At 58.0% G+C, this 15,164-nt stretch overlaps 1 protein-coding gene across 16 annotated transcripts in view; it reads left to right on the top strand.

Annotated features, from left to right (window-relative positions):
- MBNL1 (muscleblind like splicing regulator 1) overlaps positions 1-15,164 on the top strand; it is an 86,666-nt gene that overhangs the window by 51,100 nt on the left and 20,402 nt on the right. For 12 of the 16 annotated variants that reach the window (XM_082056267.1, XM_082056259.1, XM_082056254.1 and 9 more), the window contains 2 exons: positions 7,611-7,781; positions 12,248-12,448. In XM_082056267.1, the coding sequence (XP_081912393.1) occupies positions 7,611-7,781; positions 12,248-12,448 (372 nt within the window). The remainder of the gene's footprint in view (positions 1-7,610; positions 7,782-12,247; positions 12,449-15,164) is intronic. The other 4 variants (XM_082056255.1, XM_082056257.1, XM_082056258.1 and 1 more) reach the window with 1 other exon arrangement.

The raw sequence follows: 15,164 nt of genomic DNA on the forward strand, positions 1-15,164 counted from the left end.
TCCCCACTGGGGGGCTTCACTGACCCCCAGCCTGCGCTGTCCCGCCAGCCAGGGGGGCTTCACTGACCCCCAGCCTGCGCTGTCCCCGCTGGGGGGCTTTACTGACCCCCAGCCTGCGCTGTCCCGCCAGCCAGGGGGGCTTTACTGACCCCCAGCCTGCGCTGTCCCGCCAGCCAGGGGGGCTTTACTGACCCCCAGCCTGCGCTGTCCCGCCAGCCAGGGGGGCTTCACTGACCCCCAGCCTGCGCTGTCCCGCCAGCCAGGGGGGCTTCACTGACCCCCAGCCTGCGCTGTCCCCGCTGGGGGGCTTTACTGACCCCCAGCCTGCGCTGTCCCCGCTGGGGGGCTTTACTGACCCCCAGCCTGCGCTGTCCCGCCACCGCGGGGGGGCTTTACTGACCCCCAGCCTGCGCTGTCCCGCCAGCCAGGGGGGCTTTACTGACCCCCCAGCCTGCGCTTTGCTCCTTAGGGAGGATTGTGCCGTACTCAGAAGTCTCTGTAGTTATGCCGAGGCTGGCATTGCGAAGCCGGGGCCGCTGCCGCCGCTCGCCTCCGCAGCCGCTGGAAGCAGGAGGAGGGACTGGGGGGAGGTGGAACTGGGCTGTCCCGCAGCGGGACAGTTCGGGATGGGTTTCTCGAGCAGAGACGTGTGCTGGGGCGGATCGGGGCCTGGCGGGGTGACTGGGGAAGCAGATGTGGTCGGAAGGGCCGCCTGAGCTGCCGCGTCCCGCTGCCGGCCCGGGCACTGCGCCGGCCGCCTGCGGGGAGAGGGGACGCTTGTCTCCCCGATGCTCCCCGTGTTTGTCGGAGGCAGGCGATGGTGGGAACGGGCCGTACCTCGGTGCTGTGCGGTCCTGCCCCATCGTTGTCCTGCCCCATCGTTGTCCTGCCCCATCGTTGTCCTTCCCCATCGTTGTCCTGCCCCATCGTTGTCCTGCCCCATCGTTGTCCTGCCCCATCGTTGTCCTGCCCCATCGTTGTCCTTCCCCATCGTTGTCCTGCCCCGTCTCAGTCCTGCCCCGTCTCAGTCCTGCCCCATCGCGGTCCTGCCCCATCGCGGTCCTGCCCCATCGTTGTCCTGCCCCATCGTTGTCCTGCCCCATCGTTGTCCTGCCCCATCGCGGTCCTGCCCCATCGTTGTCCTGCCCCCATCGTTGTCCTGCCCCATCGCGGTCCTGCCCCATCGTTGTCCTGCCCCATCGTTGTCCTGCCCCATCGTTGTCCTGCCCCATCGCGGTCCCGCCCCATCGTTGTCCTGCCCCCATCATTGTCCTGCCCCATCGCGGTCCTGCCCCATCGCGGTCCTGCCCCATCGCAGTCCTGCCCCATCGCAGTCCTGCCCCATCGTTGTCCTGCCCCGTCTCAGTCCTGCCCCGTCTCGGTCCTGCCCCATCGCGGTCCTGCCCCATCGCGGTCCTGCCCCATCGCTGTCCTGCCCCATCGTTGTCCTGCCCCCATCGCGGTCCTGCCCCATCGCGGTCCTGCCCCATCGTTGTCCTGCCCCGTCTCGGTCCTGCCCCATCGCTGCCCGTCCTGGCAGCGGGAGTGTGGCTGCTGGTTGCACTTCCAGTCAGGAAAATAGCTCCAGGAACACTTTTCCTTTAATATTTAAGGAGTTTATCTGAGTATATGCTTGATGGGCCAGCTACTACAACAAAGCAGATGCAAACAGTTTATCTTTAAAAAGCAAACCATAGCTTATGTGTCGTTGAATGTTTTCCAGTAAAACACGTGGGCATTGGTATAAATAGTTTTACCATTTACAGGCAATATTCAGATTTTACGTAACAGCCGTCTTCCCGCTTGGGTTTTAACGCTCTGAGCGTGCTGCTGTCGGAAGGAATCCATACTCCTGAAGGAGGGGGGTGTTTGTGTGTTTATGGGGTCAAACTCTTAACGTGTCACAGCTGAGCCGTTCGGCGTGGCGCTGGTTTGCCGGCTCAGGGTCGCCCAGATGCGAACAGATCAGGTATCCCCAGCGGAAGTGATTGGTTTGATCTCAGTCACTAATGATGGTTAAACAGCGATGGGGTGGTAGATGCTCACGCAGTGCGGATGGCGTGTGCAGCGGTCACAGGAGTGTCTGCTGGCCACAGGAAGCTTTTTGGTTTGTTTTGGGAGATAGCCTGTCAAGTATCAGAGGGTTTTATGTCTGATCTTGAAAAGCAGGACTTGGTAACTTTAATGGCACAGGAACGCTTTGGGGAGCCCATCGGAACATTGCGGGTGGTTAAATGCCACGGCAGCTGCCGAAGGCCATCGGCAGAGATTAAAGCCTGTCCCTGGCAGACGCTTTTATGTTTAAAAGCCGAGTTCTGCGCATGCTGTGGCAGGGAGGTTGTCTCACTGATTTAGTGGTGGCAACAACGGCAGCAGCGCTGCAGGCAGGGTGGTACATTCAACTGTAACTTCAAAAACCACCTGAGGAAACAGTGTTTGCCCAAAACAGCCCCCTGGCTGGCGTTCCCGTCGCTCGGGTGTTGTTCTGCCAAGCAGGAGCGCGGTTTGGCCGCAGCCCGCGTTCCGCTGCGCTCGGGGGGCTGTTTGCCCCCAGACACCTGCATCGAGGGGGGTCCGGCGCTGCGCCCGCCCGTGCCCGTCACCAGCACCCCGCTTGTCTCTCCTGCATCTCAAACCCCGTTGCTAAGCAACGCTTTTTAGTGGGAGAATTAATTTGGCTCCAGGACATCCCAAGCAGCAATTTATGCTAAAAATTTCAACTGAAAGATTGTTTCATCAGTCTTGTACTTATGCTGTGCCTATAGGCAACAGTCCCTTTTTTATTCTTATTATTTTGTGAGCTGAGGGGGGCGTGAGGGGCCGTGGTCCCGGCGGGGCCGCGCTGCGGGGATGCAGGTGAGCGTCTTGGCTCTGAGGAGAGCAGCCGGCCCACCATTGGGACCAGCGGGGTGGCTGGTGACGGTGTCCCCGTCACGCCGTGACACGCAGGGCTCAGCGCTCCCCCTTGCACCGCAACGGGGGTGTCATGGCACGGCCTGCAGCGCCGGCGCTGGCACTGGGACCGCGGGGAGGTACCGGGTTTATTCCAGGGACCTCAGGGTAGAGCCAGGCTTTATTCCAGAGGCCTCACGGTAGAGCCAGGCTTTATTCCAGGGACCTCAGGGTAGAGCCAGGGTTTATTCCAGAGGCCTCAGGGTAGAGCCAGGCTTTATTCCAGGGACCTCTGGGGAGAGCCAGGGTTTATTCCGGGGACATCTGAACACGCAGCGAGTAGCACGTTGGTGCTCTCAGTTCTCCTCTGCCCCTGGACTTCTATGGTGATATTTTAGTGGCAAAGTGTTGATGGACTGATGAAAACCAAGAAGCTTTACCGTTCGCTTTTGTGAGCAGTAGTTCTTGTATAAACACACGCAGAGCAGTGTAGCGAGTGCTCGGTAACTCGGGTTGTGCTACCGCAGTGGTATAAAAATAGCACAAATAAACAGACCCAGCAGGCTGGTGCAGCTCGGTGTTACGAGTTTCCCAGACCGGCTGCATTTGTGAAACTTGTCCGTACAGATGTGTTTAGCTGAGGTGCACGGAGGGCGGTGGTGTTCGGAGCTGGAGCAGAGCTGGGTGCGGCGCTGGGCGGCTGCGGAGCCCGTGGCACACACGGCGGGGGCTCTGCCTGCCTGCTCTGGTTTAGAGAGCTGCAGAGGGGCAGCCGTGCACAGGCCGGCCGGCTGTGCTCAGCGTGCTCGCGCCGGCATTCACCAAGGGGGAGCTTCATTTAGTCCCTGGCTGTGCCCAGTTCTGCTTTGGCCGTGCCCAGGCTGGTGTTTGCCGATCCCCCACCAGCCAGCTGTGCGCAGGACGGCCCCTCCGGAGCTGCCGTGCCCAGCGCTCCGATCGCCAGGAGCGCTGCCAATGTGAACGCGGGGGCACTGTCACCTCTCTGCCGCGGTCCCCGGTCACGCGGGTTCGGTGGCAGCCGCAGTGCCGAGCGCTGTCCCCATGGCTGCGTGTCTGTCACAGCCCAGAACCCATCGGGTGGGAGTTTCCGAGGACAGGGCGTCTGGGCTTGGCGGTGCCCCTGCGTGGGGACCACTCGGGGTCCTGCGGGCCCTCCCGCTGGCGTGTCCCGACGGGTTGTGCCTGGAGGATTAATGACCTTCAGAGAGCAGTTTGCTAATTAGACCTTATTTATTGCGTCACCGGGCTGTGCTTCCCAAGGAAGTTTTAGGCTGGAGCCAACTCCACGACGGGCATGAGCCGGTTGTTCTTCCTCTGGTGACGGGATGGCGCTTCTAGGGAGAGGTGCTGGAGAGTAGTTCTTTTGAATAACGTGGTTACTGAAAGCCCTGGATGTTTGCACGTTCGCAAAACAGCTCTGAAGGCCTCGTAGCAACTACTCAATGTCAGGGACCTGCTTTTCGGATCTCAGTGCAGATATTGCGCGAACGTGAGTGGGGGTTCCCACGCTCCGCAGCGTGCCGGGGACCCCGCGGGCGGCGCGCTCAGCTCAGATCATCCCTGTTAATAGGTACTGACTGCCGATATTGCCATTCAATATTCCCTCAAGGAACTAAATATTCCCTCAAGCGCCGTCCCCTCCGCACGTCCCCTCCGCACGTCCCCTCCGCAGCGGCTCCCGCTTGGGCTTTTCTCCCTTAGGTGGCTGTTGTGGCCGGGATGCAGACGTGGTGTCCCTGGAGCGGTGCCGGTGCCGTGGATCCTGTGGCGGCTCTGCCAGCGTGGTGGGCACGGGGAGCAGTGGCAGATGGGACCCGTGGGTGTTTTTGGGGCCTGGTGCAGTGCGTCCCTGCAGCCAGGACCCCTTGGTGGCCGTGGGGAGCGCTGGCAGGAGTCCCAGCGCAGTGACACCAGCTGTCCCTGCCCTGCCAGCGGCTGATGCCAGACCCACGCCTGGTGAGTGCCGCCCGCTCCGCAGTCACCCTGTCCCCGTCACCCGCCCTGGCCAAGGCCAGGCAGCTCAAAATCCATCAGGCAGGGCCCTGCGCGGGTGCTGCGGGCTCCCTGCCACCGGGGTGCGAGGGCTGGACAAAAACATCATGTGAGCGCGGCGCGGCCGCCCACCCGCCGTTCCGCCCGGCTGGCGCGGCTCGGCAGCCTCGGCAGCGCGGTCAAGAAGTGTCAGCCCAGCGGTTTTGTGCTGGAACCCGCAGAGTGCTGGGACAGCGTGCCGGGTCACCGCCAGTCGCTCAGCGTCTGCTTCTCTGCATGTATTTGCTTATAGTATTCATTTTGTAATGGTTGGAAAAAACAGCAAAGGGTTCAGAAAAGGTTCAAAGAGACAAAAAACCTGCCTTAAGCTCTGTTGATTGAGGTTACCAGAATCTAGTGAAAAAGTAATTAGGAAACTACTTGCTCACAGTATGAAGATCAGTGCAGCCAGTGCTCTTGGTGGAGATTTCTGACAGTGGTTGTCAGCCTGTGTTTTCTGATTCCCGGGCACTCTCTGGACCATTTCTGAAGGTCCATGGAATATAAGTAGGACAAGAGGGCTGTTTCTCAGACAGAGAAGTCTGCACTTCTTTTGGAAGATTTGCTGCGATCTGAAAATGCAGCCAGGTTGCAGGAGAACTGCTGCACAGGCTCCAGGGCACCGTGCAGGCGAGAGCCGCGGGTGACGCTGAGCATGGGCGCAGGGTACCGGGAGGTGGTGTGTTCTTGTAGGCTCTAGCTTGGAGTAAACTGCCTCCCTGAGAGATCAGCTGCTGAACGAAGAGAAACAACGGCATTGCCAGGGTCACACCGGGGGTCCCTGTTTCCCAGGAGCCGGAGGGCACGGCATTAGGTCACTGGAACGGGTTCCTGGGGCTTTAGAGCTCTGAGGGTGTGAAGTGCATTGTGGTTGTGATGTACAGCCCGCCCAGGCTCGGCCCCGCCACTGAGCAGACACCGAGCTGCGTTCGCCGGTCGCAATCAGGTTTGTTAACTGCTCATCTCCAGTTCCAGCAACATGTTAGAGTTTCGTGTTACTCATTTAGCAGTAATTAAGTCTGATTTTTACACTCTGCTAATGTAAGGTATTGTCTTCCAGGCAGCTAGTGAATGTGGAATTTTGCCCCATGTTACTTAGTGGTAGCAACAATTAACATGGGGTTTAGGGTCGGGAGAATAATGGCCATGAGCCACTGTTGCGCCTTGCTTGCCCTGTGCCTGCCGTTTCATCCAGCTGGGAAAGGCTTTGGGGCGCTGAAATGGGGCTGGTTGATGGTGCTGAGCGTGTTGTCGGTCAGCGTGTGTCCAGGAGGCCCCCGGGGAGCAGCAGCGCAGGTGCACGTACGGCACGTACCTCTGTGTACACGCACACCTGTGCAACTCACACTCCGCAAACGCCGATTCCTGTTGCCGCCGTCGGTTTGTCCTTTCTGCTTAGGAATCATTCGTGTTTGTTACTGAATAGGAATCGTTCGTGTTTGTTACTGAAGTACCCCAGTCCTTGTCTGCAGTAGGAAACTCCATTCCCCTGTAATAATATTTTCTCAGCCTGCACATGTTTTTTCTCCTGTCTTATCTGTGGTATCGATGTTGTGCTTTCAGCTTTTGTGCATTGTCTGGCACCCGTCTTGGTCCCTTTCCAGCGCTTGGAGCTGTGTTTTTGGGGAGGTTTTCTCACAAGTGACCTCAGCGTCCCTTCCGCGTGTCCCCCCTCGGTCCATGGGGTGGCCCCTGTGGGACCTGGCACGGGGGTGCGAGTGGAGTGACGGCCCCACGCCGGGGCTGGGGACCCTGCGCGTCCTGCCAGGGCCGGGGGCAGCGCGGACACGGGCCGGGGGCAGCGAGGACACGGGCCGGGGGCAGCGAGGACACGGGCTGGGGGCAGCGAGGACACGGGCCGGGGGCAGCGCGGACACGGGCCGGGGGCAGCGCGGACACGGGCTGGGGGCAGCGCGGACACGGGCCGGGGGCAGCGAGGACACGGGCCGGGGGCAGCGAGGACACGGGCCGGGGGCAGTAAAGACATGGGCTGGGGGCAGCGAGGACACGGGCCGGGGGCAGCGCGGACACGGGCTGGGGGCAGCGAGGACACGGGCTGGGGGCAGCGAGGACACGGGCCGGGGGCAGCGAGGACACGGGCTGGGGGCAGCGAGGACACGGGCTGGGGGCAGCGAGGACACGGGCCGGGGGCAGCGAGGACACGGGCCGGGGGCAGCGCGGACACGGGCTGGGGGCAGCGAGGACACGGGCCAGGGGCAGCGAGGACACGGGCTGGGGGCAGCGAGGACACGGGCTCTGGGCAGCGAGGACACGGGCCGGGGGCAGCGAGGACACGGGCTGGGTGCTGTTCTCCTGGTAATAAGGTGGTTTTCCCACCCCTCTTGCTGTGTGCTCGGTGCTCCCTGGGGCCAAAACCTGTGCCCAGAGAGGAGGGACACGCTGTGCCTGCAGAACTGCTGCCTGGGCCTCCAGCGCCTTTGGAGCGTTTGTCAGAGCTGCTCTGCGGAGACGCGCGGTTTGGGCAGACACGGCAAGCAGGGGGTGGTGGAGTTGTTGTGTTGCTCTGGTCAGTGCGGGGCAGCCCAGGGAAGTGCCAGGGCTTCCCTGCTGTCTGCAGCGGGTGTGGGGTTTGCTTTAGCTGATGCCGTAAGGAACAAAGATACACCCATAGCTTCTAACCCAGTCGTGTCAATTCTCTTCTTCAGGGTCGATGCTCGAGGGAAAACTGCAAATATCTTCACCCGCCACCGCACTTAAAAACGCAGCTGGAGATCAATGGGCGCAATAACCTGATCCAGCAGAAGAACATGGCCATGCTGGCCCAGCAGATGCAGCTCGCCAACGCCATGATGCCTGGAGCCCCCTTGCAGCCCGTGGTACGTGCACATATCGCTCCCATGCCGAGTAGCGCGAGGTGCAGCCGCGCTGGGTACCGGCTGTGCCTGCAGGCTGGAAAACCCCACGAGCACCAGTAACCCATGGAGAACTCACACAGGGCAAAAAGCTGCCCTGGATGTCTTTGTACTGGGTATTCTCCCTTGCTCGGAGTAATATTATGAATTTAATTAACATTGTTAATTTCATCATTTTTTTGCAACTTATTTCTTAAAATGAGGAGAGTGATCTGCATGGGGTTTTGTGGACAGGCGGTTCTGTTGCAGTTCTGTGTGCTGGGTTTGATTCCTGGGTTTGAGCTGCTTCCCCCTGCGTGTTCCATTCACTGGTGTATTCAACATAGAAAGCACCCAGTGCTGCCCTGGCTGAAGCTCTCTCTTAAAACACGTAAAATGGCAGCGAAGGAAAACGTAAATTGAAAAATATATATAAAATAAATATATCCGCATTAGCACTTCTCTGACAGTTCCTTTATTCTTTTTGTGCTGGCAAAGGTAGAATTCAGGGAATTTAATTTACCTTTAGATACCTGCCCTTAGGAAACATGTGTTCACTCTTAGATGAGTTCTTCAACTTCCATTTCCAAAACCATAGTGACAACTGATACTCCTGAAAATACAGCTAGATCCTCAGGACAGAGCGTCTCAGCAGACAGGACTCTCAGACTTGCGCCAGATGGTTATTTGGCGCCAGGTTTTCTGGGTCTACAGAACACCGGTCAGTGGATTGTAGCTCATTGGACTCAGTTCATAGAGCTGTTACTGCCCCGCGGAGCTTGTGCCGGGCTGTTTCGGGAGAAGCGCACGTGGGGAGCGGAGCAGGAGCTCTCGTGGCGGGGCTGTTGCAGCGCAGTGACCTCGGTCCCTGTTAGCGCAGCGCAGTGACCTCGGTCCCTGTTAGCGCAGCGCAGTGACCTCGGTCCCTGTTAGCGCAGCGCGGAGGGGCCGCTTTGTGTTTTCTCTCTTTCGATTGCCCGCTCCATGAACAGAGTCACCTGTGGCACCAGGAAGGGGCTGGGGCAGCAGCGCGCGGGCAGCAAACACAGCGGGAACTGGTGCTTGAAGTGTTCTTCTCTATTAACCTCTGCGTGTGTTCGGTTCATGAATTGGAACCAAATATGTCTGTGGGGTTTATGCAGAGCAGTGTGTAGGCACGCATCAACATTTGGGTAAACATTAAAACAATATTAATGCAGTCCGTTGGATTAATGTTCGGGTTTAATATAAAGACGCACTAGTGTGAGGATAACATTAAATGGTGTTTAAGTTTCCTTTGTGCTCTGCTCAAATGTGCCTTACAAGCAAAATCCGAGTCAGTGGATTTCAAAGTGCAGCACAAACCTCCACCCGCTCCTGGTGATTTCTCTGCACGTCGCCCCAGTTCAGACGTTGTGGAGCTAGAATGTTCAGAATTTAGTCTCGTTCAATACAAGGATTCATAGCTGTCCCAGTGGCTGTCCCAGTAACAGAGTTTGCAAACGGATGCCATCCTCGTAATTTGGCCTTAAAATTACTTTATTTTTTCAGCACAGTTGAAGCAGATATTAGTTAGAGTGTTGTAGGAAGTGATTTATATCATCCTATCTAACATGCTTCAGACAGCTTGTTTTGGTGTACAGAAATCAATACCATATGCTTTAATAAAAGTAAGTGAACTAACTTAATGAGAAACTCTAATTTGGTAAGCAAAGCAATAGGGTCCTTCCACGCATATTTCTGTTTGATAAATGGTTTAATTTTCTTAGTTGCACGTAGTGTCTGTGGATGTTCCCCATCCTTCTTTTTCAGTTCACTCCTTTATCTGTGTTGTGGGGGGATTTGGGGCGGGGGCGCGGGTGGTGCGTGCTGCTGGCTGCGCCCCGCCAGCGGGGAGGGCTCTGCGGCTGGGGCTGGCTTAGCGGAGCTGGGCTCAGCCAGAGCCGGGCTTTGCTACCACAGTATGGGTTGGTACCCAGTATGGATTGGTACCACAGTAGGGATTGGTACACAGTATGGATTGGTACCACAGTATGGATTGGTACCACAGTAGGGATTGGTACACAGTATGGATTGGTACCACAGTATGGATTGGTACCACAGTAGGGATTGGTACACAGTATGGGTTGGTACCAGAGTATGGATTGGTACACAGTATGGATTGGTACCACAGTATGGATTGGTCCACAGTATGGATTGGTAGCACAGTATGGATTGGTCCACAGTATGGATTGGTACCACAGTATGGATTGGTCCACAGTATGGATTGGTACCACAGTATGGATTGGTACACAGTATGCATTGGTAGCACAGTATGCATTGGTAGCACAGTATGGATCGGTAGCACAGTATGGATCGGTACACAGTATGGATTGGTAGCACAGTATGGATTGGTCCACAGTATGGATTGGTACACAGTATGGATTGGTACACAGTATGCATCAGTACACAGTATGGATCGGTACACAGTATGGATTGGTAGCACAGTATGGATTGGTCCACAGTATGGATTGGTCCACAGTATGGATTGGTACAGAGTATGGATTGGTAGCACAGTATGGATCGGTACACAGCGTGGATCGGTACACAGTATGGATTGGTAGCACAGTATGGATCGGTACACAGCGTGGATCGGTACACAGCGTGGATCGGTACACAGTATGGATTGGTAGCACAGTATGGATCGGTACACAGCGTGGATCGGTACACAGCGTGGATCGGTACACAGTATGGATCGGTACACAGCGTGGATCGGTACACAGTATGGATTGGTACACAGCGTGGATCGGTACACAGCGTGGATCGGTACACAGCGTGGATCGGTACACAGCGTGGATCGGTACACAGTGTGGATCGGTACACAGCGTGGGTTGGTACCAGCGCGTCGCTGGGTCCCAGAGCAGCGGCGGCGGTGCGGTGCGGCTCTGCAGCAGCACTGTCAGGCTCTGCATCTGCCTTCCCCATGCGGGGGGTGTGTTTGGAGTGAAACCGCAGCCCCACAGAGGCCGGCGCGGCTGTGGGAGCAGAGGAGCGGAGCAGCCCGGGCTGGGGTCTCGTCTGCGGGTCCCAGCCCTTCCTGGGTGTCTGTTGTTGGCAGGAGCCGCCCGTGCGGGTGTTTCTCTTGGCGTGCGTGGTACCTGCCTGCGCGGTCCTTGGCGTGGCCGGTGCTCGCTGCGTGGCTGTTAAAGCTGCGTTGGACGAGCCCAACCTGTGTCCTCCTTCCGCTCCGTTCTCCCTGCAGACCCCCCCGAGCTGCTCTGTGCTCTTTTGGTTGTTCACTGTTTGCACGCTGCGGCAGAGCGGGGCCAGCGCCGGGCTGCCCAGCCCGGGGCACCGCATGGCACTGTGCATCGCACAGCTCCTGCCGCTCTCGGGGTAACGTGCAGTAGCTCTGCTCAGATCTGCTGGTATTTCGCAGTGGTCTGAAGTCCACAGGATATTTATATTCTAAATACCAATATTCCTGTGTAACCTCATCTGGGTGTTCCTGCTCCATGGGGGGATTGCGCTGGATGAGCTTTCCAGGGCCCTTCAACCCCTGACACTCTGGGGTTCTGTGGTCAGTATTAAGCAATCTCGGTAGAAAATAAATGGGACAGTCTTTTATTTACTGTATAGTGAGTATACTGGGCAGAAATCAAACATTGGTATCTCTTCAGTTACACATTAACAGACTGGGTCATAGTTTTATTTTCGGTGTTCATTAGTACATAGCTAATCACCCAGTAACAAAAAGTGCAGTTAATTAATAGTGCAGTTAGAAGTAATACTTTATTTCCTGTAAAATTTGCCTGTTTGTTTTTCATTCACATGCATGAACAACCAGAGACGCTGAAGAAGTTATTCCCATTTACACCACTTGAAGTCATTTTTGCAGCGTCCCCTGCGTGTGTTGCCCAGCGTTTCAGATGCGTCGCTCCTGCTGCCAGGCTCTGCAGCCATTTCCTCAGAAATACAGAAACATGTGCTGTTAGACGCTGGCTGGCTTCACCAGATATGGAGCAGAGCAAAAGTGTTGCCTTAACTCTGCTTGTTTTTCACTCTAAAATTTAGTTTGGAAGAAAAATCGAAATGGCTTGAGTAGCTACTTTATTTAGATGCTAAAGAGAAGCACTCCAGACTGATTTTATTTGGCAATTACATGGGTACCACGGTGCCTTGGCATTCAGGGGGGCAGGAGAGTTATTGAATCCTTATTGCAGTGTAGCAGCTTCGCATTTGGTCTCACAGTGTTGTTTGGTCTTCCAGATCAAATTATCTCCACCACATGTGGAGCCTACAAGGGCATCTGCCTCTTGCTTTGGAACAAGCAAGCAAACAAACGAAAAACCAACATGCCAGATGCCTTTTCCCGTTAGTAACAGAAATTCCCTGACATCGTGCTCCAGATGATAGCCAAACAGTCATGACGCTGGCGGCGTGGCGAGTATACCTATTTGAAGTGTTGTTCCTGTTCTCTTGTGTGGTTGCAGCCGATGTTCTCCGTCGCACCGAGCTTGGCCACCAACGCCTCGGCCGCCTTCAACCCCTACCTGGGGCCCGTGTCCCCCGGCCTGGTCCCGGCGGAGATCCTGCCCACCGCCCCCATGCTGGTGACGGGGAACCCCGGCGTCCCCGTTCCTGCCGCCGCCGCCGCCGCTGCCCAGAAGCTCATGAGGACGGACAGGCTGGAGGTAGGAGCCAATATGTGCAACTCGCTCTTATTTGTTATCTCTCCTAGATAGAAAGTAATCTTTTTGTGAAAGAAAATAATGCAGGTTTCGCTTCAGCTGATCGTGTTGTGTGATGGTGACAGGTAAGGATGGGGAGTGACTGAGCGATCACACAGTGAGTTCATGCTGTGGTTCTGCTTCTGACCCTCCGTTACAGAAGGTGATGGAAATATTGAGCCCTTTAGGAATGACGGTGGCAACACCAGAGCACCCTAGAGCTGGACCGTGTGTGCCCAGAAGGTGCTGGCATGCGGGTGGCACAGGCACGGGTACCAGGCACCAGGGACGGCTGTCGGGGCAGCTCCAGCACCCTGGCTGTCACTGGCTCCGCCGCTCTCGTCCTTTCCCTGTCCCAGCTGCTGCTGGCACTCCCCCGCCGGCCTCCCGCGCCCTTATCATCCCCGCTACAGCCCTGACAAGTGTTGCTGCTCTCTAGCTGCGCCTCTGACTTGCCTTGAATCTTTCTTATCTGAAAGGCCTGACAGTGTTTTCGGCACCTTATCGGCGCGGCAGCAGCACAGGCGCTGAGCCAGCGACGTGCGCCGGCGGCGCTGGGCCGGGGAGCACAGCCGGGGAGCACAGCCTGCGTGCAGGCGCTCGCAGCCCCGCTCACGCCTGCTGATCAAAAGGCGGCGATGGGAGAGGATGAGCGACCCGCTGTCACTCCGATTGTGTGTGGCAGCGTTAGGGCACAACCGGCTCTCCCTGCAGCACGGCTGTTGTGCTCCCCGGCACCGCGCAGCAGCCGGCGGCAGCCGGGAGCGGCCTGGGGACAGCGAGCTGTGCCGTCACTGTCCCTGCAGCCCCAGCCCGCTGTGTGCAGGCTCAGCGCAGCCGCAGGTCGCGCGGATCGTGGTCCTGCAGTGTCCCCTTGGTGTGGGGGGCTCAGGGCTGCAAATACAGTCCCTGAAGTCAGGGGGCACAATGGGAGGAGAAAGAAGGATCTCTCTCTTAAAATGCAGCCAGTTGTAATTGTAACGCTTTTCTTTCCGTGCATCTGCATTAACAGGGATTAACTCTCCTGACAAGGAGCATTAGTTCCTTTCTCTTGGTTGCGCCTCTGCCCGCGGAGCTGCCGCTCAGCACACTGCGAGGCGAGGAGCGCGCAGGGTCAGCTGGCGCGAGTGTTTCCCGCTGCCGCTGTCACTATTCTCAGAGCTGGCGTCACCACAGGTTCCCCTTCTGCAGGATCACATCGTTTCCCTTTTTAGAGATGTTTTCTCCGAGGAGAGCGCTCCCCCGGCACGCTCAGGTTACAGGAGGCAGCCGAGCTGAGCGCTGGCGCACGGGCGGCTGTGCGGAATGGCCAAGGGGTGTTTTTGCTTTGAGGACTCTGTTTCATGGTGGAAACCTGCCAGATGTGGAGTAAAGGCAAAATGCAATTAGATAAATTCATAAATAAATCATGTTAGATTCGGAAATGAGTACTGAGAGGAGGATGCGGATGGCGGGGAGCCCTTTGGGTCGCAGCGCCAGGTCGGTTGCTGTGTTGATGGTGCTTCCACCGGCGCTGCTCAGTGGCACTGGGGACATGAGGGCTCAGAGGCTGCTGCTCAGGGCAGGAGGAGGATGTACCTGGGGTCCCCAAGTTCCAGCTCTGCCTGTGGCTGGGGGAGCGCGAGGGGGCTGCGGGGGCACCTCTGCGTGCGGAGCCTCTGGCGCTGAGCTGCTGCTGGCCAGAGGGCTGGGAGCAAAGCGCACGGGAGCAGGTGGAATATGGGACGGCAGCGTGCAGGATTTGGTCCTCTGGACGCTTGTGTTCTCTTTATAAAGCTATTTAGAGAAGTGCTACGCTGCTGAGCCAGACTCCTCCGCACAAGAGGGGAGTTGCGAGAGTGTTAATCTCACAAAACACCCAGGGGCACACTCTGCAGTAAAAAACATTTTTGTCAATCAGGAAAAGCCAGAAAAGAACATCCGAAATCAGTAAAATGTTTTAAAAAGGCCAAGTGGTTTAGTGTCATACTGGAGTGGAAAGGGAGATGGTGGCCAAGTTGGGAACTCCTGGAAATGAGTGCGGAGGCTCAGAGGAGCGGCTCTGCTGGCCCTGTTCTGGGGCGGGGGCTCCGCGCGGGATCCTCCGGGAGCAGGAGCCAAGTCCCCGGCGGCTGCTGTCCCAGCGGCTGCTGTCCCAGTGGCTGGTGTCTCAGCAGCGGTCCCTGCGCTGCCCCCGGGCCCCGTGCTCCGACGTGTCCGTGAGCGGTCCCTGCGCTCCCCCCAGGCCCCACGCTCCGACGTGTCCGTGAGCGGTCCCTGCGCTGCCCCCGGGCCCCGCGCTCCGACGTGTCCGTGAGCGGTCCCTGCGCTGCCCCCGGGCCCCGCGCTCCAACGTGTCCGTGAGCGGTCCCTGCGCTGCCCCCGGGCCCCGCGCTCCGACGTGTCCGTGAGCGGTCCCTGCACTGCCCCCGGGCCCCGCGCTCCGACGTGTCCGTGAGCGGTCCCTGTGCTGCCCCCGGGCCCCGCGCTCCGACGTGTCCATGTCCCCCAGGCCTTCCCGGCTCCGCTCCGGCCGTGGCACCGCGGGCACCGCTGGAACGCATCCAGCTGCTGCCGCCCTTTGCGCTCTCTGAGCTCTCTGGGGTCCGGAGCACATCCAGGTTGACCTGCCCACTCTGCTGTCTTACAAAATTACTGTCTGGTGGGGGGTGTCTTTTCCTCCTCCTTTTTCCCTTCAGCA

The sequence above is a fragment of the Streptopelia decaocto genome (assembly GCF_964273445.1).
Source record: "Streptopelia decaocto genome assembly, chromosome: 6".
NCBI classification, from domain to species: domain Eukaryota; kingdom Metazoa; phylum Chordata; class Aves; order Columbiformes; family Columbidae; genus Streptopelia; species Streptopelia decaocto.